At 36.1% G+C, this 27500-nt stretch overlaps 1 protein-coding gene across 1 annotated transcript in view; it reads left to right on the top strand.

The window, feature by feature from the left end:
- LOC136825002 (MAM and LDL-receptor class A domain-containing protein 1-like) overlaps nt 1–27500 on the top strand; it is a 91471-nt gene that overhangs the window by 36994 nt on the left and 26977 nt on the right. Inside the window, exons 2-6 of the mRNA XM_067080999.1 lie at nt 22542–22678; nt 22861–22961; nt 25826–25921; nt 26321–26493; nt 27099–27275. Coding sequence (XP_066937100.1) covers nt 22542–22678; nt 22861–22961; nt 25826–25921; nt 26321–26493; nt 27099–27275 — 684 coding nt within the window. The remainder of the gene's footprint in view (nt 1–22541; nt 22679–22860; nt 22962–25825; nt 25922–26320; nt 26494–27098; nt 27276–27500) is intronic.

The following is a 27500-nucleotide window of genomic DNA, read 5'->3' as shown; positions in this document are numbered from 1 at the left end:
TATGAGCAATGCTGGAACCCTAACCAGCAATTTCAGAACTATATTACCCTTGGTGGTGGTTCATCAAGTCTGTAGCAATACTAGCAATGCTGCTTAACTCAGTGCAAGTCACAAGGCGCGTCTCGTGGAGGGTTCAGTTATTATTATCAACCAGGCATTTAAGACCTGAACCTTCAAAGACTTTGCTGGGGGAGCGGAAGGTTTGTAGTGCGTCAGTTACAGTGTTGAACTCATGGTTAACAGTAAATGATAATAACAAGGATACTTACTGTTTGACACGCAATGCCTGAGACAGACAGGGTGATTTCAAGACCATTTTTTTGCAATTAAACTTTCTCCGGACAACGAAGATTCCCTCTAAAGTTCATCAGCCCTCTTTATCTTGATTGCTAGATTTCATGTAATAGATACTGCGCTGCGTCCTTCACCTCCAGCCTTGTGGGGAGTGTGAAGATTCCTCCTAATGAGATGCGCAATCCCCAAATCACTGCCTCATTATGACAATCAGTTGCGCTTGGCGCTATTACCGAATGGTTACTCAAGAGGAATCAAAACGGCGCTTGAATGCAGACACATTAGACGCCACAAATCAGTGACAGAGCAAAACGGTTCCAAACAGAAACGGAAGTGTTTTTGTATATATATATATATATATATATATATATATATATATATATATATATATATATATATATATATATATATTAGGCTATAACTATTTCGTTTATTATCCAATTTATTATCTATAATTATTATGAATTATCTCTATACATTCAACATAGGATTTGAATTATCACCTGGTTGGGAAATGTGGAATATAAAAAAAAAAATATGATCGTTACCATTGCAAAAATTTAACTGTCACCTATATATATATGGGAAATGTGTTTATATAATATAAAAAAATATGTATATTATATATATATATAATATTATATATATGTATATATATATATATATATAAATTATATATATATATATATATATATATATATATATATATATATATATATATATATATATATATATATATATATATATATATATATATATATATATATATATATATATATACACATATACACATACATCTAAAGGGACTGGGAGCGAGGGTAAACAATCCATCCAAGCGCCAATTTCATCCCCAAATCTCGCTTTCGTGGCAGCCGAAGCATAACGCGAGTGAGATTGATGCGGACCATTAATCCGGCTGAACACAACGTTCAGGGTGAAATCTCAGATGAAAGGAAATTTATGTCGGTTTAATATCCGTGCTCAGACTACTCAAGGTCAAAAGGCGACGTCCAAATTCCCCAGAGGTTGGATCATTTTCCGGTCGCCTCTGTCTTCACGCTGGAAATTAACGCAGCTCGTTTGGCCTCAGTATATAAGACGCGCAAGTAAACCACCTGATTTGCGTCTTTATCTCTCTCTCTCTCTCTCTCTCTCTCTCTCTCTCTCTCTCTCTCTTCCGTTGTGTGTTACATTTAGAAATTGTGGAAAAATAATGACATCGTTATCACCATCTTTGTTTATTCTTGGAGTCCTCATATCAGTTCTCTAGTAGGATTGATCAAGGAATGAAAATAAATAACCATTACTTTTAAAAGATCGGAGAATCAAATAAATTGAAACCTTATAATCGTAAAAATGCTGCTGTCCTGAAAAAAAATTACTACCCTATATTCTTTAGCATTAATTACATTGTTCATTTGATTTACGATACCATTAATTACAACTGTTATCGGATTTACATTAGCAATGATGACAGCGGTAGTCGCCTCACTAATTGCCCATTCTATCTTCGACTATGAACGTGATTTATGAAGTCGAATACCGTCGAATCGCCAGCTGTTAATGGACCCCTCACCGGCAATACGCTCAGTCGATAGGAACGCTCGTTATTATTAACCGAAACCTTTAAATTTACAAGAGGCGTCCTTGTCTCCAAACCGCAAAGGTTATTAAGGATAAGGTGTGTGGTTGTGGATGTGATTGTTTAGTTTTAGATTTGAAGATCATAACTACATCAGTAGGTAATCATTTACCTTTCCTTGAAAATAACCTTTCACTTATAAAAGGGCGATTCCTCTCAGGTGTTTAAAAGAAAAAGTAGCCTACACTGGTTTGGGTCTGAGATGTTCAAGACAAATTCATTGCAGACGCTTTTATTTAGAGCCTATACTTTTGCCTGGTTGGCATAATTTCCAGAATAAAAGTCCTTTCTTGAATAATTTTTAAACGCAACTGTTTTATTTAGAGCAAAACTGTTAGTCTTTAAAACATTTTTTTGCCTGGTTGGAAATTAACGTATATTTCCATTTAAAAAAAAAATAAAAGAACTTACCACTAATCTTAGCCTGTTGTATCCTTATGTTAATTTTAAGTTTGTATTAAAAGACATTTCGACTACAGTATAGGCAGACTTTTCAAGTTCAAAGATACCCCTCCGGTACTGATACGGTCTTTCGTTGTTTATAAATAGATATACATGCCCAAAATGTAATTTTGAAATTAACTCGAGATCTACTCAATATTAAAACATCGCTTTTGACCCATCGTACCGGTTGCGTTTTAAAATCAAAAGCGTTTACAGTCGTAAGAAACCATTCAAATACACGTAAAACCAACGTTCTGTCTAATAATTTCAAAATGCTTTTTCAAACCAACGATTTCTTTTCCTTTCTTCTTTTAGAGAATATCTTTGCATCCATTTTATGCAACCAAACAAATAACTGCTGCCTGCTCTCTCTCTCTCTCTCTCTCTCTCTCTCTCTCTTTATATTTTTTAGTGTTTCTGTCAAATTATCTTTTCAAATCCTGTCTAACCTCTAGACACACCTCTAAGAATTGTATTTTTATGGCATATGTTTATTAACCATTCCGTAATTACGCTATGAAAAGGGTCTTAGCATATTTGTATTTAAAAGACATTTAGCGTATTTATATTCAATTATTATCCGACATTGATTATCTAATAAATGCTTTCATATTTCTTTATTTTGATTTTAGCTGTTTCAAAGATAACTCAATATTTAATAATATGCTAGTACTTTAGGCTAAGTTTTTAAAGATTTTATCGTATTTCCATGTTTTCATGTAGTCCTGCGGATGAGAACGGATTCACTCAAAGTTGGTACAAAGAAGGAAGAGAGCTAATTTTCAGTGGTCTTGCTGTTCTACTCGCTGTAAAAGTTAGGCTTGCCAGGAGCGAAAATCTTACGTCAGATTAACTTCGGATACCTGTAAGTTACATCCTATGAAATCGAAAAAAAGATTACATATGATATTCATATATACTACACACACACACACACACACACACACACACACACACATATATATATATATATATATATATATATATATATATATATATATATATATATATATATATATATATATATATATATATATATATATCTCACATCGGGAACGAGTCCCGGTCTCCTGAGTGACAAGCCAGTGCAATGCCGATTAACCTACAGTGGTCATAAAAGAAGTAGGAATCTCAGTACTTCTGTAGCTGTGGGTTTTCCACGGCAGGCTTCCGCCTAATATACCAGCGAATTTTACTCAACTTCCCGACCCGTCAGCCACTCACTCAGCATCATTTCTTTCGAATATGATTGAAAAAACGAACACATAAGTCATAAAATTATTTCTGTAAAACTCTGTAAAGATCCAAGTAAGAGACCCATGAGTTTCGAAGGTTTCCAGACCATTACCTTCTTCCGGCAACAATTAATGAATGAGAATTGTGGCCTCGAAATAAGGTGAATAATTTCGAAGAACGTAGAAATCTGTTAACAACCAATGCAGGATGCAGGAAAGTGGGGGAGGGAATCTGCCGCAAGAGACATCCTCTTCCTCCAACTCCTAACGTTTATAGAAACCATTAGGTACTATAAGCAATAAAAAGTTATTACCTGAGAGAGAGAGAGAGAGAGAGAGAGAGAGAGAGAGAGAGAGAGAGAGAGAGAGAGAGTTTTAATGTATAATACTAACTAAGGTTTTTAATGTTTTCAGAGGATGGAGATTTCTTAAACTCAAAGGTGGCATTCTCTCAGTTCCCATAGGACATTCATCACGAGTTCGGAAACCATATATATATATATATATATATATATATATATATATATATATATATATATATATATATATATATATATATATACATATATATATATATCTATCTATATATATAGTATATTATCAAAATCACTTTTGTACGTGATTCATTTATCACACATTACCACAGGGGAAAAATAAGAGACGGAGTGTATGACCTACACCTCGTCTCCTATTTTCTCACCTGTGGTAATGTGTGATATATATACATACTGTGTATATATATATATATATATATATATATATATATATATATATATATATATATATATATATATATATATATATATATATATATATATATATATATATATATATATATATATATAAATGGTGTGTGTGTGTGATACAAAAGATTTTTAGGTAATGAAGAATCATTTAACTAGGATTACTTGTGATTCTCTTGTAGGAAGGGACAGTAATAAATAACGTATGCTCTTTTGCGAAGAGTTTAGCTCCGACTGGTTTTCTGTTACGATTCCCATAAACTTAACATGAATACAAAAGTTCACTGTAATCCTTTTACAGTGCAACAGCAAATGACTTCTCAATAAGAAGTATCATTCCTAATCATGATCACATGCTGTCCATAATTTAGGTTAGTCCAATCACGCAACCATTCAGTCAGGCACTTCCCTTAAGTACGCAACTCGTAAAATATCATTCTTATTAAATGTACACATATATATGACTCTTAAGGCTCGGCACTTTACCATGGGGCACTCTGAAGAGGCTTACTTTTCCTGTCACTGCTGATTAGTTAAATTATGCTAGTTACCTTTACGGCAGCAGTACAGCTCATTAAAGTTTAACTCGACAAGACACACTCAAGACTACATTTAGCCCTGACAGGTGGTTACTCTCAGTATTTATTTGATACACATTTCTCAATATTCAACTGATATTAAAATATTCGAGGTTTGAATAAGTGTATACAACTCCTTTATGACAAGGTGAGCAGACTATGGAAGTTTTTAATTTCCTGCAAAGATAAAATTATTGTTCAACACAATTAATTTCTCTTTTCCTGAGCCCTTCCATGAACTCTAATAACATTTCTATGAAAATGCTACTGAACAATAATGAGCATTACTGCAACTCTTTTATTGTATTGGCCAACACCTTTGTGATAATTCTTTTAAATGCCAGTGGACTTTATCGCAACACTGATAAGCATTCCAGCCACGTTTCCATTATTGAAGCACTTTCTTTAATAACTGCTTTTATGAATTCGAGTTTAATACTTTCCATTAGCGAGACATATTTAAACATCAGTCATCGTTATTATAAATTACTTTCTTTGCATTCTGAACCAATGACCTTTAATGTTCCATTTTATTCTGCCTTGTCCCTTATTCTGTCAATTTAGGCACTTATATGACTTGTGCAGCTCCGGCAATCTTGTGGCACTGCGATGCAGCATATTCTTCCACAAGGTCTGAAGCAAGGTCCATAAAATCTTTAGACCAAAGTCTCTAGATCTTGGTCTTCCATATCTAGAGATGGCAACAGGACGAATCGGGTTTGGTGGAAGGAGCACAGCCGGCTTGTCTCATGACGTCGTTATCAAAGGAGAGTGAGGTTTTAGGCACCTCTGCATAACATCAATTTTGTTCACCTCTTGAACTTCTTAGTCTCTCATACTGGAATCACTACCAGTTACCCTTCACGAACTGTTGCGACCTGGTCTTTTTGTGACTTCTGCCCCTTACATTTTCCTCTAATCAACTGACATCTCCGTAAGTTTCTTCTGATTCAGCCTACATGAGAATCTTTGAAGGAGGGCTCAAGGAGTTAAGGGCCCTCATTGGTCAAATTGTCAGACTTTTTCAGGCAGGCCTGTGGTAAAGCCAAGTGTTTTATTGATCAGGAGTGATCACGTCAGCACCTAAGATAACCTATAGGTGGGCTTCTCCTTGCTAAGTTGTGACCTCAGGGCATCAGTATTGGGAGTAATTAGGAGCATCAAGGGTGACCAATGGCGATTTGAGAATCTGGAGGCCGTGTCAAGACAAGCAGGATGGACATGGGAGTCCCTACAAGCTGCCTGGCAGTTGAAAAACCAGTTAATAGATGAGTCAAAATTCTGCATGACAGGCACTTGGAAGGGATTGTCAAAACAGCCAACGAGCTTTATCGTCAGCCAGCCAAATTCTGGGACAGTGTCAGACGTTTGCTGGGGAAAAGCGGAGAGTGTGCACAGTACATATTAGAAAACAACAGAAAACCGTATTGAAATGAAGAGAAAGAAGCAGCCTTCAGGAAATACCGGAGTAACATATTCAGAAAAATTGAAGAAGAGAACACGAACTATGGCAGGGAGCAGGAGACAGTAGTAGAAGAGGTGCTGCAACAGAAAAGAGAGGACATCCTACCTTATTCCAGAGTAGACACCAGCAGGCTAGACCCCAAGAATCCCATGACGAAATCGGTGGAACTAAGGGAAATGAAAAGCATCCTCAGAAGAGGGAAGAAGAGGAAAGCACTGGGAAAGTCAAACATTAACAAAGAAGTTATGCAACACCTCCCAGATGTCATGCTGGATATCCTCGAGGAGATAACAGATGAGATGTTGAGCATGGGATTTTATCCTGACTTGTACAAGACAGGCATGATAAGACTCCTAAACAAACTAGGGAAGAACTCCTTGGGAGGTGAGAAACTACTTATTGATAACCCTCCTGGAGCTCCCTAGGAAAAATGTGGAAACAATTATTAAAAACTGATTTGTGAGATTCCTTCAGACAAAAACCAATATGGGCTCACCAAGGGAAGGGGAACTTAGCTAGCAACAACTGTGCTATATGAGACCATAGCTATGTTTCAGGCTGAAGGCCATGGGTGCAATGTGGTCTCAAAAGACATTGCTAGGGCCTTTGAAAAGGTCTGGCACAGTGGTCTTAAATTCAAATTGCTGGGGATCACCCTGCCTGATCTGATAATGAGACTATTATGCAGCTTCCTGGATAATAGGAAAGTGCAATAAGAATGGGAAAAATAACTGGGCCAGAGTTTCCACTCCTAAGCGGAGTACCACAAGGAAATGTGCTGGCCCCATCCTTTACACTTTCTACACCTGAGACGTCCCTGGTCCCTCAGCTGGCTGTCACCAGATTATCTTTGTGGATGACCACATTCAAATAATCACATATCCTAACAAAAGAAGTAAACATTTGCTGGCCTTGAGAATTGCCAAAGAAATAAAAAAGATAAATGATTAAGAGGAGAGGTGGAACATATCTACTAGTCAGAAGTACCAGCTCCTGTCTATATCGACAGTCAAACCAGCGAATGTAGTTGTGGAACACAGAGTGGTCTCTTTCAGAAACAACATCAAGGTCCTGGGAGTCACGTTTACCATGACTGGCCTGAAACAACACATGCTGAACTGTTTGAGAAGAGCAGAGGCCACGTTCAAAAGGATCAGAAGGTTCAGGGGTGTCTTCACTTACCTAATGCTGTGCTAAACGTTGGTGAAACCCCAGCTTGAGTACCCAACAGCAATCCTAGCCCCAGCATGCAAGCCCTGCAGAATAAGAACATTAGAAGAGTGTTCAAGGAAGGCCCTTCATACTACAACACGATGAAGAAGCTGCATGAAAGGGCAAGCATAGAGAGCTTCAACTGTAGGACCCACAGGCTGGCAAACAGGACGTGGGATAGGCTGGCAGCAATAGATATCATCATCATGGACAGGAGTGAAGAGGGGACCTCAGGAATTTGCCGAGAGTGGCTCCTAGGATAGAAGACATTCCCCCCTAACCAATCTTCAGGAGCTAGATTAGAAATGACTACGATTTCCAAAACTTTCTCCAGCTAACAGTGATAAACAATGCATGATACTAACCAATTAACAGGTAATTATAACCACCATTATCTCTCCATACTCACCTCCCACTATCATCATTAAAAAAAGTCAAATAAAATAAAAAAAATTGAAAACAAAAAAATATTTCACAGCCACATATTGTGACCTCACCTCCTCTTGCACTTGCATTCTCTCTATTAAATGATGTAGCCAGGGGTTCTGCCCCCCTCTGTTTCCCTTATAACTTCCTTCAAATTCACCCCTTTGTCTCTAACCTGTCCCTCCAAAGGCTTCCGCCCCAACCTTCCTTCCCCCAATATAAGTTCAATTTTTCCTATCCCCATACCTACTGGCTTCATTCGCCTTTCGAGTATGGTAGAAAGTTCTACCGAAACATCAAGGAATAAATGAACTTTGGACAGCTGCTGTATGATTTACCTGCTGCTACAAATAAACTCATTCTAGAGACTGAGAAACTACAGTACAGAAAAATAATAACAATAATAATAATAAGAAGAATGGAAATAAAGAAGGAAAGCCGAAGTTCATTTACGACTTAGGTCACGCTCCAAGGCTCCCTGTTATACTTGCAAGCACTTAAGCCTAAGTCCGCGTTTCCTTCTGGAATTACCCACAATCGTTAAGGCGCAATGCAAGCAGAGCAGAAAATAATTCATGACCGTGGGAACATAGTTGCAGGCCTTGAAAACTGTTTGATGTTAGTGAGCTGAATTCTCTTCTTTGCCAACCTTGTGGATAATATCACGCAAAAAAAGCATGTTAATAAAATTTTCCGTGCTAGACGGCAAACCCAGAAGAATAAAATTAATGCTAAACTCCATTTTACGTGCACCATGTCATTCTAACTTCATATGACTTGAAGTAAATTAACCTAAGCTTGCCTTCGTTTCCGTGTAATGCGTCTGAAAATGCCTTCAGCCCTATGAATCTTGAAGCATGTTGTAGTCTTCACCTTATTCAAATAAATCAAGCTTAAAATTTGTAAACGTTTTGAACGTTCTTATAATCGTGTCAACATGTGTAGAATCCAAAAAATAAATAAGTGAACATATAAATAGATGAATAAATGAATAAAAATAAAGTTGCGATAAGACTCTCCTTTTGAAGGGCGACGTTTTCTCAACTCGTAGTGACTCATTGGGAAAGGATATCCACGGTCCTGATTTTAGGGCAGGGTATATTGCAAAATTCAATTATTCACAATTGAGCTAAATGTAATAGATGCCAATTCTGATCCAATAGCTGTAAATATATATATATATATATATATATATATATATATAATATATATATATATATATATATATATATATATATATATATATATATATATATATATATATATATATATATATATATATATATATATATATATATATATATATATATATATATACACACACATACATATATATATATATATATATATATATATATATATATATATATATATATATATATATATATATATATATATATATATATATTTAGGGCAAATGGTCTTCGATAGATTATGGAAGATCGTAGATAAATCTAATCAGTTAAAAATAAAATTTCAAGGACACCAAATTCATACAAGTACAAGCGAAGGATTGTTAAGATTAACTTAATGATGATTACATGGCCGGCGTAGGGCAGTCCAGGAACTCGGTCAATTACACCCTTAGCAGTGTACATAATGTGATCAGAAAATGAAGTCAACAAGGACCCATTATACAAAGCCCTCGGCTTTGCGTGGTGGGACGTCGTAAGAGCCTCATCCATGCCTACGCTTCAGCAGTTAGTAGGAAACAATAACAATGGCTCTCAAGCGTTCCCATCATGTTACAGATTTAATGAACCGGCGATAAATAGTAACATTAAGGAAGTGAAAAGATAATACTTATGAGACAAATATGGTAGGCCCGTGTACTTTGCAGTGAAAGGTGATTTTATTTTTGTTTTTGATTTTTTCGTCCCGTTAAAGTTTTGTCGAAATATATGCTTTACCACGAAAAATATCGACAATTAGCGTTCTTCTGTAGGCAGGGCAGTGGCCATAGATGAATAATTACTATATAGATCCCTGTATTTTCAGGATCTCTCAGACGATTCATGAATTTGCTATTAGTATAACTGTACTTAATCGTATGTAGCGAGTGAGTCATTGATTTTATCAGAGCACTGACTGACACGTACCACTTATTAGACTGGTTATTAATGATTATTGTCATATAAAAAAGATTATTATTACAAATGGAATTAAAAGCACTCAGAGGGTAAAATATACCAAACCGGGTTACATCTTTAGCAAACAATACGCAGAAATAACTGTTACAACTTTTTTGTAGATTAAATGTCATCCACACGCACAGGCACACTTTATTTTATGTATATACTTACATACATACAAACGCATACGCACACACACATATATGTATATATATATATATATATATATATATATATATATATATATATATATATATATATATATATATATATATATATATATATATACTTGTGGGGCCTGCTTGCTTGGGCTGATTGCACCTTCCATACATATTTCTTTTCTTGAAAATACAAATAAATTAAACTTTTTTTTTTTTTAAATCTCTAAATGGTTTTAGCGAATAATTTGCGGAGCCCCTTGCTAGAAATATTAATTGTTCATGTGTGTATTTATCTGTTCTATTTTACATTACCATCTTACTCAGGGACAGAGTGTTTAATGAAAAAAATTGTTTAGAGTATTGTCCCGAGGTCATTTGGTATCATACCTTACGTAGCACCCCACAACTTGCCTCTCCCCTCATCTCTACAAAAGATACACACACACACACACACACACACACACACACACACACACACACACCGCAAAAAAGGACTAGATCTGAGTAACTAAGGTCCCGTCTATCATGTCCTGAAGGTCATAAATCCCACAAAGAAACACCACCATTTTATATTTTTTCCTGTTGTTAATGGTCCTGAACGCAAGTATTTACAATCAGCAACACTCTGGACAAAGGGTTCTCCTGTTTACCTGAATTTCGGAGATCCGGATGTCGGCCGTAATTTACGTGCGAAAAAACTACTAAGTTGACGAATCGTGATCAAATCAGCCTGGTCCTTCGAGCGTGACACATCAGTGAAAAGACAATAAATGGGAGGAGTAAGAGACGCTTTGGGATTATCAAAAAATACGTGACGGGTGTCTTATCTCCTTTGTTTCTTCATTATATGCCTACCGTACCAGGTAGCAGGTACCGCCGATGATGTGTCTCTTGGGGATCATATCGGAATGCACAAGAGGTTCTTTGCAACGTCTCTACAGTTTTCACGTTCGAGTAAGCTCTACGATAATCTACAGAAGCGGCTTGTTAGACTTACTGAACTTCTTTAGACTAACGCTGATCGCAATAACAATCCTAACGAAAACTATAAGGTTCACTGAAGCCCTCGTGATAAGCCTCAGGAGGGAAGCTCCTTGCCTCCAACACTCTCTGCCCTAGACCCTCTCTCTTTCTCTAGTCAAGCAACGATTAACAACATTTCATTTGTAGTTTAAAGTATGATTGAGAGCATTTATAAGGGTTTCTCAGCTGGATCAAAGATAAAACAACTGACATAAACCTCTAGAGAAGTACATTGGTTTCAAAACCATCGTTTACGAAACATTAATACATATGTTTTAGGGAAAAAAAATCACCAAATAGTATTGTGTCAGGGAAAAGAAGGGAGGGAAGGATGAGAGTAATTTCATTTTACGCTGCTTAACTCTTTGTATTTGAAATTACGCCGGAATTGTCTTAAGTTTTCTTATAATAATCACAATTACAGGGATGTTAAGCACCGCCAAGAAAGCACGGATCGAGTGGTCTTGTCGAAAATTACAAGCTCAGTTACTTGCAGAAAAAAATATGCGGGTAGAAACTGCATTATATATATATATATATATATATATATATATATATATATATATATATATATATATATATATATATATATATATATATATATACATACATACATATATATAATATATAAATATATATATGTATATATATATGTGTGTGTGTGTGTGTGTGTAAGATTCTATAATAATGTTGAATGTGAATAATCAATTGAAAAACTTCTCTAGACTTGAAACATGGGAATGATAACCAAAAGGGAGATCTTAATCAAGTACAAAAAAAAAAAAATTTTCTCGTGAAAACCATAAAAATATTACAGAATTTTAGCGTGTCTATACTTTAATTTAAAAAAAAAATTACGCAGCCTTCAGATTCCCTAAATGAATTGTGTGTAAAGATTTACGCATCCCTGATAGAATGCGTCCTTGAACCGGACGAACGATTTCCTTGAAAGTTAAACAAGGAATCGTGGGAAATATTCATGAAAATAATCTAGATTTGATTTCTGTTAAGTATATCTAATAAAAATATACGCTTATATCTGGTACCACGCAGTAACGAATTAAAAAAAAAAAACAGTCTGTACAAGAACTGAAGTATGAAAAAGGGAAAAAAATTATAATACATTAGTTTAAAAAGAAAATATATATGTTTACCTTTGGTAAGTCGAGTACATTAACCTGGACATTAAGTCATTATTACCAGTTCACTAATCGTGGCTGAAATACACCTCTACATGCACTCTTGTGTCTTTGTGTCTCATGATGGAAGTTTCACAAATGTAATGGAGTAACGATGAAAACTAATATAATTAAGGTTATTTCGTGAGCCACTGGGATGTATGAATAAAAAATAAGATGAACCAGGTATTGGTTAATCTTTGTTAAAATGGTTTAAAGCAATAAAATGTTTTATTAGAAAAAGTTACTGTTAGAAGCAATATATTAATACAGATGTCATTTGTATGAGAACGATAAGAAAGTCAACACCGTTTCTATATCTTTAACAATGTTCTTATCAATTAAAAACTATGTCAGCTTATTACTTTAACTAGGAAAACCACTTTTTCTGGGGCTGGAGTGGAAAAAGTTAATTTGCAGCTGATTTATTTGAGAATGCAAAACGGTGTTGCAGAAAACTATGACCATAAATGTTGCAGGTGCATTATTAGCTTTAATAACGCAAAGCTTTGAACTGAAATTTTGTCATTCAAGAGCATTTGTACGATTCATACTCACCTATAAATATCTCCAAATCAATAACTTTTAAATGGCATGTAAATAACGGTAGACAAATCAGATACTAACAACATGAAAAGCTGAATTTATCGGAGCTTTCCTAGATAGTGACCCCCAAGGGTTTTAAGCCGGTATGTATCCACTTTTACGGCGTGTTTAGTACAAGCCCGTTGGTGGTTACCGTAAAAACATAAACAAAAGGTTGTAAATATCATAAAGATAATGACCCCAAAAGAAATATGAGTCCTAGATAACGACCCCGAAAACCCTTGAGGGTCACTATCTAGGAAAGATCCAGTTACTCAATGAGATAAATCTCCTCTTGTCTAGGAGACCCATTTCTCCATAAGCATGTAAACACCTCATGAATAGAAAACTACTTTCTTTGAGGGAGTTTGAGGCAGAAGAAAGCAAAAACCTCCTCATCCTGGCGCTCACAGAGAAAGCATTACTCTCGTAGGTCCACAAGACTTTGGCTTTCGAAAAGAAAGTACTTTACGGTAAGGTGTCCAAGCAATTATCGCAGACTGGCTGGGGCTGACAAGCCATCTCAAAGTCTGGAGTTGCACATTTGTGGGTAATTCTCAGACGGCATTGGGCAGTTCCCCATTTTCACGGCAGTTCACTGCATCTGTAAAACAGCACTGATTTGGCAGTTTCCTTTAGTCTTTAGTTCCTACCAAGATACTTCAAGTATTTACTAAATCCTCGATTCTCGTTTTAATATTTGAATACATCCCTACGATAATTGACAAAGAGAAGAAATCGATATATTGTTCTCCCTTTTACTGTTTATCATGCCCATGCTGATACCTAACATTGGCAACACGAAGGTCTAGAGACTAGAGAATACAAGGTCTTTTCACGGTTGACCCATAATTGGGATCCAGCGCTCAAGGAGGTCGTGACGTCACGCGGTCAATTTATGGTCCTTGGTGATCTCTGATTAATCACCCTGTTTGCAAACAAAGTGTGTAGACCCTACTCCCGATATCTGATACCGATATTGTCCGTAATAGCGGCTTTATATTTTTCTCTTCCTTGTTGCAACTGTGGTAGCTCAAGCAAAAAGCCCAAATCTTTTGTAGCATACAGGTGCTTTGAAGATAGGAAAAGAATAAGAATCTAGTTCTTCACAGATTTCCTACGGACGACGACACAAGGAAGAGGAAGCATGGTTAATGGCCTGGAACAACAAATATAATGTTATGGAATTCAATAGGCAATGACATAGATAATTCATCATTTGTTAATCCTGTGGAAAATTGCAGATAAATAAATGTATTTTCCGGTGCTCCTCACTTGATGAAACTCACCAGAAACAATTTCTTGGACTATGAATTTATTTTATCGGACGGCAGGATTGCTCGCTGTGAGTCAGTAATGGAACTGATTACGAAAGTAAGAGTGATCTCATGACAGCCCATAACTTTCTGAAAAACATACAAGTGTTATAGGTATGGAACGTATGAAAGTTACATTAGCGGTTCAGTTACTGTCTCAAAACCACTTATAAAAATCTCAAACACTTCGGAGAAAAAGGTCTGGTTGTGGATAGGCACTGGGAGAGCAGCAGTCAATTCATTTGCCTTGTTGATAAGTGGTTTGATTTATTCAGCCCTCGAGTGCCGTTAAATAGAAAGTCAACGTGGATGCTTAGGGTCTAAAGTTAGGAAACCAAAGTAAAACGTTTCAAAATATGATTCACCTTTCCAGAACAAAGAAAACTCTGGAAGGCAAAGGACTTTACCCTTTCCAGGAAGGCCTTGTGATATGTTGCAAATCTCTACTGAACTTGCTGAGAGTGGGAGGTGAAAAATTTGCAATATCATACATATTGACTTATAGGACTGGAGCACTTTTTTTGGCTGGATACAGCGAAAAAGGTGCATCTCTTCAACACCAATCACCTGTGGAAATTTGTATTAGCGATAATGCGACTGTGGCCCCATTTTCCAACTTGGTAACTAAAGAAAACACTTCTTATGAGGCTAAAGGAACTTCTCTTCAGAAAGAGTTAAGCTTATCTGCAATATGGTTTTGTTTGCCTAAGGAAGAATTACAAATGAAAATGAAGGCAAAGCTGTTGAAGAAGAAACATTAGCAGATGTCATGGAAGAAGGAGGCCTGCAATACGTGGGTGGTTGTAAAGCCCGTAAGTTCCCGAGTCTGACTGTCTAGGAACTAAAGCGACAGGAGATGGCAGTGGATTGGCACTATAAGTAGCACAAATGAGAAGCTAACAAAACCTCCATCTGAAATTTGGAATATCTAAGACCAAAGGAAAAGATGTTTATTTGTTATCATGGGAAAAAAATACCTAAAATCAGGAAAAGGAACGATAAAAGACTTGAGTGAGTGACAGGCAAGTGCATTACAGTACCTTCAGATATAATTAAATGTTCTGTTCGTTGCCATGCAATTTTCAGATTCGCAAAATAAATAGGGACAGCAGCTTCTTAGAAAGAGAGGCAAACAGAATGGAAAGTTGGTAATATCAATGTTAACCTTATACATATGTATCTTTGAATGTGAGTTGTATATAATAGTGAAAAATGTCAAGTTTTAGTTTTTAAACTTGTTTTAATTATTTGGATGAATATTCGTATAGAAATAAATATGGTCAAGATGTGTTTTATTTTCCTAAAAGGATGAATCGTAATTTCTTGTATTAAAGAGACAACGAGGGAACAAAAGAAAAGTTTTCTTGTCTGCATAGAGCTTGCGCAGAGGACAGAGTGGCTATGTGACGTCATGTTTCTTATCCCGGGTCCCCTTACCTCCCATAATCCTGAGCGCGAGTTGACCCTGTATTCTCAAGACCTTGTTCTCTAGACCTTGGGCAACACTCACTACACTAGCGTATCCACTCTAAAGTCTATATTACCCCACTGATGTTTTGTATCTAATTGCCCCGAAGATGGTTGTTCGCTCTAGGAATTGTTAAAATTAGACAAATTCTCTTTCGCGATTGGTTAATATTTTCTTTAGCCTATATAGTAAATAATAATTTGCAATTCAGTCTCATCTTCCCAACGAATCAAAATCCGTTAGATGTCACCCTATTTTGTAATGATGCGCGTCAAGGCACGCATCCATGTTATGCAAAATACGCCTTAGGCCCAAGCTGCAATCCTTATGGTCGAGATAAGACTTTCACTGGTGACAAAATTTCAGAGAGGAAAATCTCCTTGGGCCTGAGGGTAAGAGGGTTAACTGAGGGAGTGTACTCATATGGAAAATATAAATAAGGTGAGGCTCAAAAACATTCTGTTGGTTGGGAAAAAACCTTCAGGTTTTTTTTCTCTTCCCAGTACTGAAAGGGTTGATTAAGAAGTGTTTCCAAAGAGTATTCTTTCCGTAGCTTGTGATCCTTGTTTACCAGTCCAGTTGCCTCAAATCCGCGAAGGGAGTGTTTTCCGTGGGAAAAATGTGTGGCAATAAAGGAGGACTATCTACTTATATCTTCAGCTACTCGTCTGACGGACTTTTTTTGGAGAACAGTTTGGACCTTGCATATTACTGTCAATGGAGAACTGACCGCAGCACTTTTTCTTGTTAATTTACTGTAATCTTCCATCACTTTCGTCTTTTACTTTTTCAATTTAGTTTTCCTTGACCGTTTAAGTTCCCTAATATTTTACACTCGTTCACCCAGTTTGAATGATTATTTTAGCATAAGTTTTTTCTACAGCATTCATAATTTCTATTACCCTACATTAATGTCCCTGACCTTTGTGGGATATACAATATATATATATACATATATATATATATATATATATATATATATATATATATATATATATATATATATATATATATATATATATACAATATATATATATATATACAATATATATATATATATATATATATATATATATATATATATATATGTATATATGTGTGTGTATACAATATATTTTGTGTGTGTGTTTTGTTTTGTGTGTATTTTGTTGTAGGCGTCGCCTTTGCAGCATTAACTTCTTTGATGCAGACTCTTTCATATTTCCTCACTTCTGCTTTTAATACTTCTCCAAAGTATTAAAAACAGAAGTCAGAAAATATGAAAAGTCTGCATCAAAGAAGTCAATGCCACAAAGGCGATAACCTACAAAAAAATTGTGAGAGAGAGAAACTCTGCCCCCAAAAAAATATATATATATATATATATTTGTATATATATATATATATATTACTTTTAAAAATGTTTTGATACTACAAAAATAAAAGTACACAGACAATGAAAGGAAAATCTTTCGGCGTGCAATGTCGTAGACGAAGACTAGACTAAAAATGGAACACGAGGCTTCAGAAAAAAAACATAACTTAACTGTTGCCATTCTTGCATTTTAACAGGAGGAATTTCACGGCCGCGTGCCCCCAGAAACAATAATTTTTCGAATTGACAAAGCGAATAAAAATGCTAGTTTGCATAATTTATATTCACATTTACGGAACGCGTTGATGTAGCTAAGGTTACGTTACGTAATCGATTTATATTTTTTTTTTTCATCGCCGCGGCTGTAGTTGTCAGTACATAGCCATTTTTTTAGGGTAGGGTGGACCGGTATTCGTCGGCTGATATGACGAATTAAATGTCAACCATTGTTGCACAATAAAAAAATATTATTTTTTCTTTTAATATGTCATGCTCAGTGGACCCACCATGATGTGAGTCCTGTAACGGAAATCTTATTTTATTGTATTTTTATCTTTATATGTATTTTAATTTTTATTTTTATTCATTTACATTTTTATTTCTTTTTATTTTTATGTAACTTTTAAAGTAAAGTTATCTGTAACTTTTAAAATCAGACAGCTGGGCTGCATTATGCCATATTTTTGAAACCGATTTCATTGACGTACCTGAATACCTCAGTAGCTGAGCGCACACTCATAAAGAAGGACTCTCGGTACACAAAGAATACGTCACTTGGTAAATCACACGCCACACACACACACACACACAAGCACAGAAACACACATAGACATTCACACAAACACACACACACACGCACACGTGTACGCGTGCGCGCACACACGCACGCGCTCACAAGCACACACACACATGCACACAACGATACCAGTCGATAAAGGACCTGAAAGAAAATTATTTATATTCCAATAACGCATAAATTTGCTTAATAACCACGTTTATTTTTAACAGGTTTAATGTAAGCAAACTAAGGACATTAAGCCATTAATATATTTGGAAGTGGAATATAAAATTTAGGTCAAAGCCCAATCCCTGGGACCTATGAGGGCATTCAGCGCTGAAAGGGAAATTGAGAGTAAAGAAGGTTTGAAAGGTGTAACAGGAAGAAAATCTCAAAGCAGTTGCGTTATGAAACAATCTTTAGGAGAGGGTGGAAAGTAAGATGGAAGAACAGTATTAACGGAGGTATAGTAAAAAGAATGAAAGGGTTGAAGCTAAGGACCGACGGGACGCTGCAAAGAACCTTAAGTAATGCCTACAGTGCACCACATGAGGTGCACTGATGACGCTACCCCTCTACGGGGCTAAGCCATGAATACGACTTGGCGATTATTGAAAACTTTCTAGAACTTTTAGCATGAAGAGTTTACAAGCTTTTCTAGTTCATGAAAGAGAAAGATATTTTAAAGCTCTTTGCGAAGGACAATTAAGAAACTATATGACGACCAAGTAGGAACCGAAGAGCAACTGAGAAGTGTAAGAACTTTATAGCAACGGTTAAGTAGAACGTTGCTGCATGCAAGTAGCCATTGGAACACACCTTTTACTGAAAGAGGCTAAGGTTTTAAAGGTTTTGGCTGCATTGCAGAGAAATTACATTTATCCTCTTTACTTAAACACGACAGGCATGTTAGTAAAACACTTAGGTAAGTAAAGGGGAAGACTTTGCTTAGTTGAGGAAGGCTTTCACGATGCCCAGTAACCCCTAATTAATTACTCAGTTGAGAGAGCAAATGTGTGCATCAAATTTTGGCACGACTAGCACTATATGTAGCGATAAACATTTCTACACCAAAGAGTTGTTGGTAAAATATGTCATTACAAGTAAAATGTGATGTTTTGGAATATATATATATATATATATATATATATATATATATATATATATATATATATATATATATATATATATATATATATATATATATATATATATATATGTGTGTGTGTGTGTGTGTGTGTGTGTGTGTGTATATGTGTATGTATGTATGTATGTATGTATGTATGTATGTATGAGTATAATCTTTTTCTTAGTCTAACCGATGATGGCTCCTGTCAAATGACAAGACAGCAATCGTCACAATCATAGCCACACTGATACTTCAGCTGCTAAATCTTGGATGAAACCCATGCGTAGAAATTTCAACATACCTCAAAGCCTAACACTTAAAGCTCACCAGTATCGCAACAAACCTCCAACACATATTGATCCTTTCACCTGTAGAATGCACACACTCACTCGCTTCCTAGGTATTGAGGCTACTCCATTCAGCCCTCTTTCACACTATCTGAACTTTCTAGGTCTTCTCTTCTTCACCTCACATGACCAAACCACTTTTTACCACTTCCTCTGTACATCCCAGTTCATAACTTTTCAATTGTTATGTTCTGATCTCTTTAGCTTCCATATTCTGCTTTCCTTCACATTCAACATCCACACTTTATTCCATAAAAATGTGTTGGCTCAATAATCCCTTCATACTTTCTAATAATGTGTTCCATAGACATAGCATCCTACTACCCTTATTGTTTTACCTATTCTGTGACTCACCTCTGCTTTTAAAATCCTACCATCGCGTAATATATTAACTTTAGAATACGTTTATGAATCTACTGTTAACATTCCTCAACAATCCATACTAACATTCAGTACCTCATCATCTTCGTTTCCCTGTGACCTTATAATCTCCCTCTATTTCACATTTTCTCTCATCTCTCTCCTCTTACGAGCATTTTCAAACTCATTCATAAATCCAGTTTGTTTTTCCTGTCCCTGATCAGCACTGTCTGCTACAAACACCAGCCATTCCACATTCCCTTCAGAACCCATTTTCTTATCTTAAAATTTTACACAAACTTCCATTGACCTTTTTTGACTTTTTATAATTCTCCAACCATTCAGATATTAAATAATTATGGAGAATAACATTTATTTGTCTCAGCCCAATTTTTATACCAAACCTGTCACTCTCACATACAAAAACATAATTATAAATACCATACATCAAGGCTTTTGTCATTGCTTTTCTCATTGTCTGTTTATTAATTCTGTCATGAGCTTTTTCAAACTTCTCACCTAACTGTTACATAACAAATACTTGATCCACAAATGCTTAGTCCTTTTGTCATCTTTATTACTTTGTCAATCAGAGTCCTACTATATATCTTCCGTATAATGCCTACACTCCTCTTGGTCGCATTTACCCTTATTATATAACAACTATTCTTCTCACTTAAACATACCTTACACATCTGATCTGTCACTCAATTATGATTTCATCATCAAACTGCACCATCTTGCATGTAATCTCACCAGCTTCTACTGACTTTCCATTCTTCAGTCTCTTGATTGCCATCCTAACATACTCAACGGTCATTAACAGGTGTATTCTCAAACTCACTCTATCCCACCCACTCCAACTTCATTCAGTTGTACCTCTCTTTCCTCTTTTATATTCAAGAGTCTTCAAAATATTCACTTCCTCGACAACCTTGCCTTTAGACTGTTTCTCAATCTGCGTCTTTTATTCTGTCCTCCATGCGCTCAATAAACTATTGCGTCGAAGTATAAGGACTTGCACTTGGACTTTGGTATAACATTTTCAGTGCCTTTACTTGTACTTGTGGTTTAAGAGGCCAAGATATTTGTACTTGTATTTGGCTTATATTTGAAAAATCGAGGTATATTGACAAACTTTTCAAGTACAAGGAAGGCAGTAGGTATAATTTATAAGTAAAATTCACAATTTTGCCAGTGATACCGATTTGATAATAAAGAATACCATAACTTAATCCAGTTAAATTAAGATTACCATAATGTAACCCAATTGCCTCTGAACGAATATGGCAATATCACCAATTAGGTCTTAACAGGCATCAGCATTTTTATTTTCATTCTGCCTGTAAATGAAACCCAACTTGGCTTCAATATCCCAGACTTTCAGCAGTCCCTAATTACAGCAGTATGTATGAGCAGTATCATGACATCATCAATGGATGAACTTCAGAATGCACTTTATATTTGATTTAGTTGCCAAATCTTGTTTATATATCCTGATATAATGAAAAAAAGAACTGGACTTTTTAAAGTGTAAGATTAGCTTACAAGCGCAAGATTGGTTTTCATACTGCACGTAACATCATTAAGTAAAAGCCGAATATAAAAGATTTTGAGGCAGAGCCCGAGATCATTATTCTACATTTCCTCTGCCAAGGTTACTGGTACTACTAATTGATACAAAAGATAAAACTAGACCAGAATACAATGGTATTGTTGATGTTCTGATGCAGACTGAATTGTATGAAATACCAACACCACAGCATAACTCATACTTTGCACATGTTTTGCCGTTGGTGGTAAAGTTCAGATCTTTCAAGAAGAAATAAACTGGGCTCGTGTTTTGCCACTTGGTAAAAATTTAAATTGAAGATCAGTATGTCATATAAATATCAGAATATAAATAGTTTGAAGGCAGCCCAAGACTGGAGCAAATGGTTAAAGCATTCTTAAAGACATGATGGAAATTTGTAACCCACTTGAAGCTGCTGCTTATTGTGAATACCTGGCTTACAAACATGGATACAGAAGTCTCAGAAGCAAGACCAGGGTCTAATTCAGGGAATTCCCCTTCAAAGAGGAAGAAACGATCCACCTTACAGCTTCCTTAACTCACAGCCAGCAGGCATTACTTTTACTCAGGTACAGTTATTCATCCATTTGAAACTCAAAAGATGTCTGAGACAACCAAGTATTTCTGAGGTTAGGTATTTACTCATTCAGAAATTTAATATCTTGTTGTACCTGCAGAAAGACTCTTCAGCATCTTGTGGAAGATTTTCATCCAGACAGATGTTGGCTTACGAACAAGAATTTTGAATCCATAATCTTTCTGAAGTCCAACGAAAATTTCCATAGTTATCTGAAGAAATAAGATATCAATATATCCGTTGTTCATTAAATAAAAAAAATAATTCTTATTATATGTTTATACAAATACACAAACGCGCACACTTACACACACACACACACACACACACACACACACACACATATATATATATATATATATATATATATATATATATATATATATATATATATATATATATATATATATATATATATATAAAATGACGGATCTTGCAGTTTCCGCGTAACTATTTAGAATTATGCTTTAGAGTAAAGCACTAACAACGACATACTTAACTTTTGCGTCTTTGCATTTCAGGGGAAACCCCAACATCGCCTGAATGATTCCCGCCATGGCAAGCAACTTGGGGAGGTGAATGGTCTCTGTGACTTCGGAATTGCAAATGACGTGACCTGGTGCCAGTGGCAGTCACCAGGTCCGAACGCAATTTCTAGGTGAGTAGAGCATGCCTTACTTTTTATTATGATAAAAAATGGGTCATTCAGTGTGGAACATTCATATAAAAGATTAAAAAAAAAAAGATTCCAAGAAGAAAAATGATATAGATATGAACATATTCATTTAAAAATTATTACCAATTCAAAATTTTCACTGCAGCAACAATATTTTTCTACAGGTCTAATTCCCAAGTTGCCATAACCTCTTGGACTTTATCCACGGGTGCCAACGCTCTCTGGGTAGGAGGCCCGATGAACGACACATCAGGCGACGACAGAGGTAAGATAATGCAGGGAAACGCGGCTGCCTAATCAAACTCGTTAACTAAAAAGTAGTATGTTGGTGAATTATTCTTTTTAAACGATGACGAAGGATCAACTCTTCTGATCCTCGAGTTCGCGAATTCCGCGCGGTTCAGAGAATGTATGCAGCGTACAGCCAAATTTCTTTGAAAAATACATCCTAGTTAATACTAATGATGAAAATGCCACCGATGATTCTGGCATTAAAGCAACCAAAAGAGAGTAATAACGAAAATGATAAATAGATAGACAAATAAAAACACCAAGTCAATGAAAACATTTTGATTTTCCTTTTCAAATCAAGTGTTGATTTTCCTTTTCAGGGTGAGTTTCGAGTTTTTGTTTTGATTTTCCTTTTAAGGTGAAGTTTTGATTTTCCTTTGAAGTTTTGATTTTCCTTTTTAGTTTTGATTTTCCTTTTAAGGGTGAAGTTTTGATTTTCGTTTTAAGGGTGAAGTTTTGATTTTCGTTTTAAGGGTGAAGTTTTGATTTTCCTTTTAAGGGTGAAGTTTTGATTTTCCTTTTAAGGGTGAAGTTTTGATTTTCCTTTTAAGGGTGAAGTTTTGATTTTCCCTTTAAGGGTGAAGTTTTGATTTGCCTTTTAAGGGTGAAGTTTTGATTTTCTGTGCAAATGGGCCATTCATGCTCCAGCATTCGATTAATATCCGTCGTTAGACATCTGAGAATGCTCAGCTCTCCAGGTTCATGAATTTCCTGAATGTATACAGCAAGGGTGTGTGTCTAAATTTCAGGTTTTATAAGTAATATTCGTTCGTTAAGGTCTGTAATGATCAACGGATGGACTATCGGATAGTCAGAGTCACAGCTAGATAGATACAACTGTTTAAGAATACAGGAATCCATTAGGGTAGAAAAAGAACGCCTTGTCGGACAAATATTGTAACCTCATGAAACCATCTTATATTAAAAATCATAGGAGATAATTCAATGATTAAAATTTCAACAAAAGAGAGACAAAGAAGACAGGCATCCAATAACTGAAAGTAACAAACAATCTCCTGGTACTGTAGCTTATCTGTGATCTGTCAGTTCCACGTGCGTTTGAGTCGTCAGTGATTTTGGCTGGGAAAGTTACCTGATTTACAAGATTGAAAGACTGAATGGGATACGGTAGATATAGTTACCCAGCTAACAAGGGGTCACAACCAACTGGTTCTGTTCTGTCCCACGCTCTTCTTGTTTCATCCTTGTTACCTACAACCAACTGGTTGACTGTTTAGGGAGGGAAAGACAAAGCGTGGAGTACGGCAGAAGAGAGATAAGTGGGGTGGGCCATTTGTAACTGTGACCGCTCATGGCTCTTTTGTTTTCAATTTTATATTCTGAAACTTATTCTAATAAAAACGAAGTAGGTCCATATTGCTAATCGACAGAAATTTCTAAATACGTTACCTAATAATATCCCTTTGCTTTTATAAACATTACGATCAAGAGCCATAGTGTGGCCAAGTGTATATGTGAGAAAAGACCATAATAATAAAGCCCGGGCTAACCATAGCATTAACAGAGTTTATGCTCAACTAAAACGAACCCCCATATCAATACAATGTTTATCTTATTTACGTCTAAGTACGGCACAATAGCATGAGCCATAAAATTCTTATTCGAATTTTGGGAGTACACGAATGAAGCAATACACAAAAGCTCAGTGAATGATTTCTCCCTTGAACAGTTTTGTTTAGCCTTTGTGTTCCAGAACAATCAGACACAAATAAATATCCAATTTTGTAAAACTACGTGAATGGAAAAGGGTAGTATTTCATTATTATTCTGTAAAGTTTTCTTGCATAGCAAGTATCCCAGTCTCCAAGTCCATTTGCGACAAAGAAAATTTCTATTGTTGGTTTCCTATCAGTCCTTAGGGCAAAAATATGTCAGTTTTTTTTTTTTAATTGGTTACAAGTGATATAATGAATTTTTCTTTCGTCGGGGTTCCTATCATTGACGAGTGATATGATTTATTCGCATGCATGTTAATTTGTGGAAAAGGAAAAAAAATGCGATATTTCACTCGCAATCAATTCAAGAAAAATGATAATTTTAAACATTGCACGGTGAATTTCCCCATTTGTCTCCTTTGTTTTTTTCTTGATGCATTTTCTTGAGGACAGAAATTAATGGTATTTTGTAAAAGATCAATTAGAAAAACAGGCGTCCATTTAAATAAATCATAGGATTCTGTTAGTGAATTTGGTGGCGCTCGGAATTGGAACCATCGTTTCCTCCGACAATTTTAGAATGAAATAGTGACTCCCAGACCGAGAGGCAAGCCACTTCTACTGTAAATTGAGCCTTTGATCAAACAAACTAAAGACTTTCCATCTTATCACGTAGCTGAGAGCAAGATCTAAAGGCAATTAGAGTCTTTAGATCCATCTTAGTTCCTCATTGGGAGGTGGGTTCCGTTCTCAGCTGCACTCTGCTGGCCGCGAGTTCGAACCTCCGACCGGCCAATGAAGAATAAGAGGAATTTATTTCTGGTGATAGAAAATTTCTCGCTATAATGCACAATTAGTAGGTCCCGTTCGTAACCAATTAGTTCTTAGCCAAGTAAAATAAATCTGATCCTTCGGGCCAGCCCTCTCTAGGAGAGCTGTTAATCAGCTCAGTGGTCTGACTAAACTAAAGTATACTTAACAGTCTAACCAGTATATGCCGCCCATTCGCAGCATAATCATGGTGACGCCGGATATCAGTCCGTCCCCTAAAGACATTAGAAATTGTAGTTTATCAAAACGACTTGCCGTAACAGGCACGAACTCCTCGTAACTTCAACTTCTAACTTTTTCAACTTCATTAATGTGCTTTTTCTCTCTCCAGGAGGCTACGCTTTCCATGAGACTTCCAGCGCCCCTGGTCAACAGGCTCAAATTGCAGTTATGGAGTCCAACGTGCAAGCTCCAACGGGAGCGACAGGTAATACAACTGTTTTACAGAACTTTGCTGTTCTTCGAAGATTTGTAGCAAGTTCTGTAAAAGAGAGAGAGAGAGAGAGAGAGAGAGAGAGAGAGAGAGAGAGAGAGAGAGAGTGCTAATATACAAGAATACCGAGATCCCTATATTGACACTGAGGATATCCTAATTATGAAACTGAAATAGATGTAAACTAAACTGGCTATATTAATCAATGGCATTACATAGAGAGTATGTCAGAATTCTAGGGCGCTATGCCAAAAAGATATAGATTACCCAACACTGAAAATCTAATGTTAACTTCTATAATTATAATTAAGATAAAAATTTAGCTGACTGATACCCCAAAGAACAAGTGTTTCAAAGGAAACTTCTCTTTCAATTTTATCGTCCACGATTTAGGAAAATGTTTGAAATTCTGGTACTCTGTGGATGGTCTGAGCGCTACTGAACTGCGCGTCAAAGTGAAGGGAATTGACTCCGAAGACCTGATCAACATCTGGGAAACTCGAGACCAGACCAGAGGGGACTGGAAGGAGGCTCAGGCTCTCTACACCTTCACTGACAATCATACGGTAATTCCTGGGAAGGCTTTCTTCTGCTCGATATAAAGCTAACCATTCTGTACATTTTCATTATCTGCATTTTTTCCGTGTTTTTGCTATGCAGTGTTAATAATCTCTCACATTGGCTATTATCTTTTCATTTATTTTCGTTTTCATGGAAATTCTAATGAATTCAATGATGACGTCCATTTGGCTGAAGAAGAGGATTTGCAAGTTTTCTTGCACAATGGAAAACATTTTGGGACATAAACACTAATCAAGGCGATCGCATAAATGCTTTGAACAATATTTATCTTTATTCTTGTTTTTACACAGTAGTGTGAGTTATATGTTGATGTTATTAAGAGATTTGCAGGGCGCCACAAACGAATCCTGAAAAGTTTTCCAGTTAGATATTAAAAAAAAAAAATAAAAGATAAAAGATAGGGTGGTCTCGATTAGATAATTGGGATGGAAACCCTCTGAGATTTATCAGACAAGAAATCTTAATAAACAAAAAATTCCAAAGAAGCGGCACTTATCCATGTTTCTTATGACGTCCTAATATGGAATTCTTTTCAGAAATACACATGAAACAAAAGCTAACCTAATTTCCAATTTCATTTCCTTAACAGCTGGTTGTCGAAGCTATTCCAGCATCTGATGTCGACCCATTCAATATCTTCCGTGGCCACATTGCTATAGACGACCTGGGTTTGAGACCAGGCCAGGAATGCATTGGTCTATGTTCCTTCGAAGGTGGAATGTGTGACTGGAACAACGCTCAGGGGGACGACTTCGATTGGGATCTGGTAAGTTGATTCCTGCCGTGCCAAAAGTTAAAGTCCATATCCCAGTATTTACAACCAACAATTGAGTGCAAAGTGGGTTTAGCGATCTTTCCACTGTCGAGGACTAAGTTTTAGACTTGACAACAGGTGAATGTGCTGCGTAAAAAGCAAAGGGCAAACGCTTAGTAGTATGTGCGCATTATGTTGTTTATAACATAGAAAATAAAGGTAGCGTTGTACTAGTGT

Source organism: Macrobrachium rosenbergii, chromosome 36, assembly GCF_040412425.1.
Source record: "Macrobrachium rosenbergii isolate ZJJX-2024 chromosome 36, ASM4041242v1, whole genome shotgun sequence".
Classification (NCBI taxonomy): Eukaryota; Metazoa; Arthropoda; class Malacostraca; order Decapoda; family Palaemonidae; genus Macrobrachium; species Macrobrachium rosenbergii.
The sequence above is the reverse complement of the archived record's forward strand: the minus strand, read 5'-3'. Positions and strand labels throughout refer to the sequence as shown.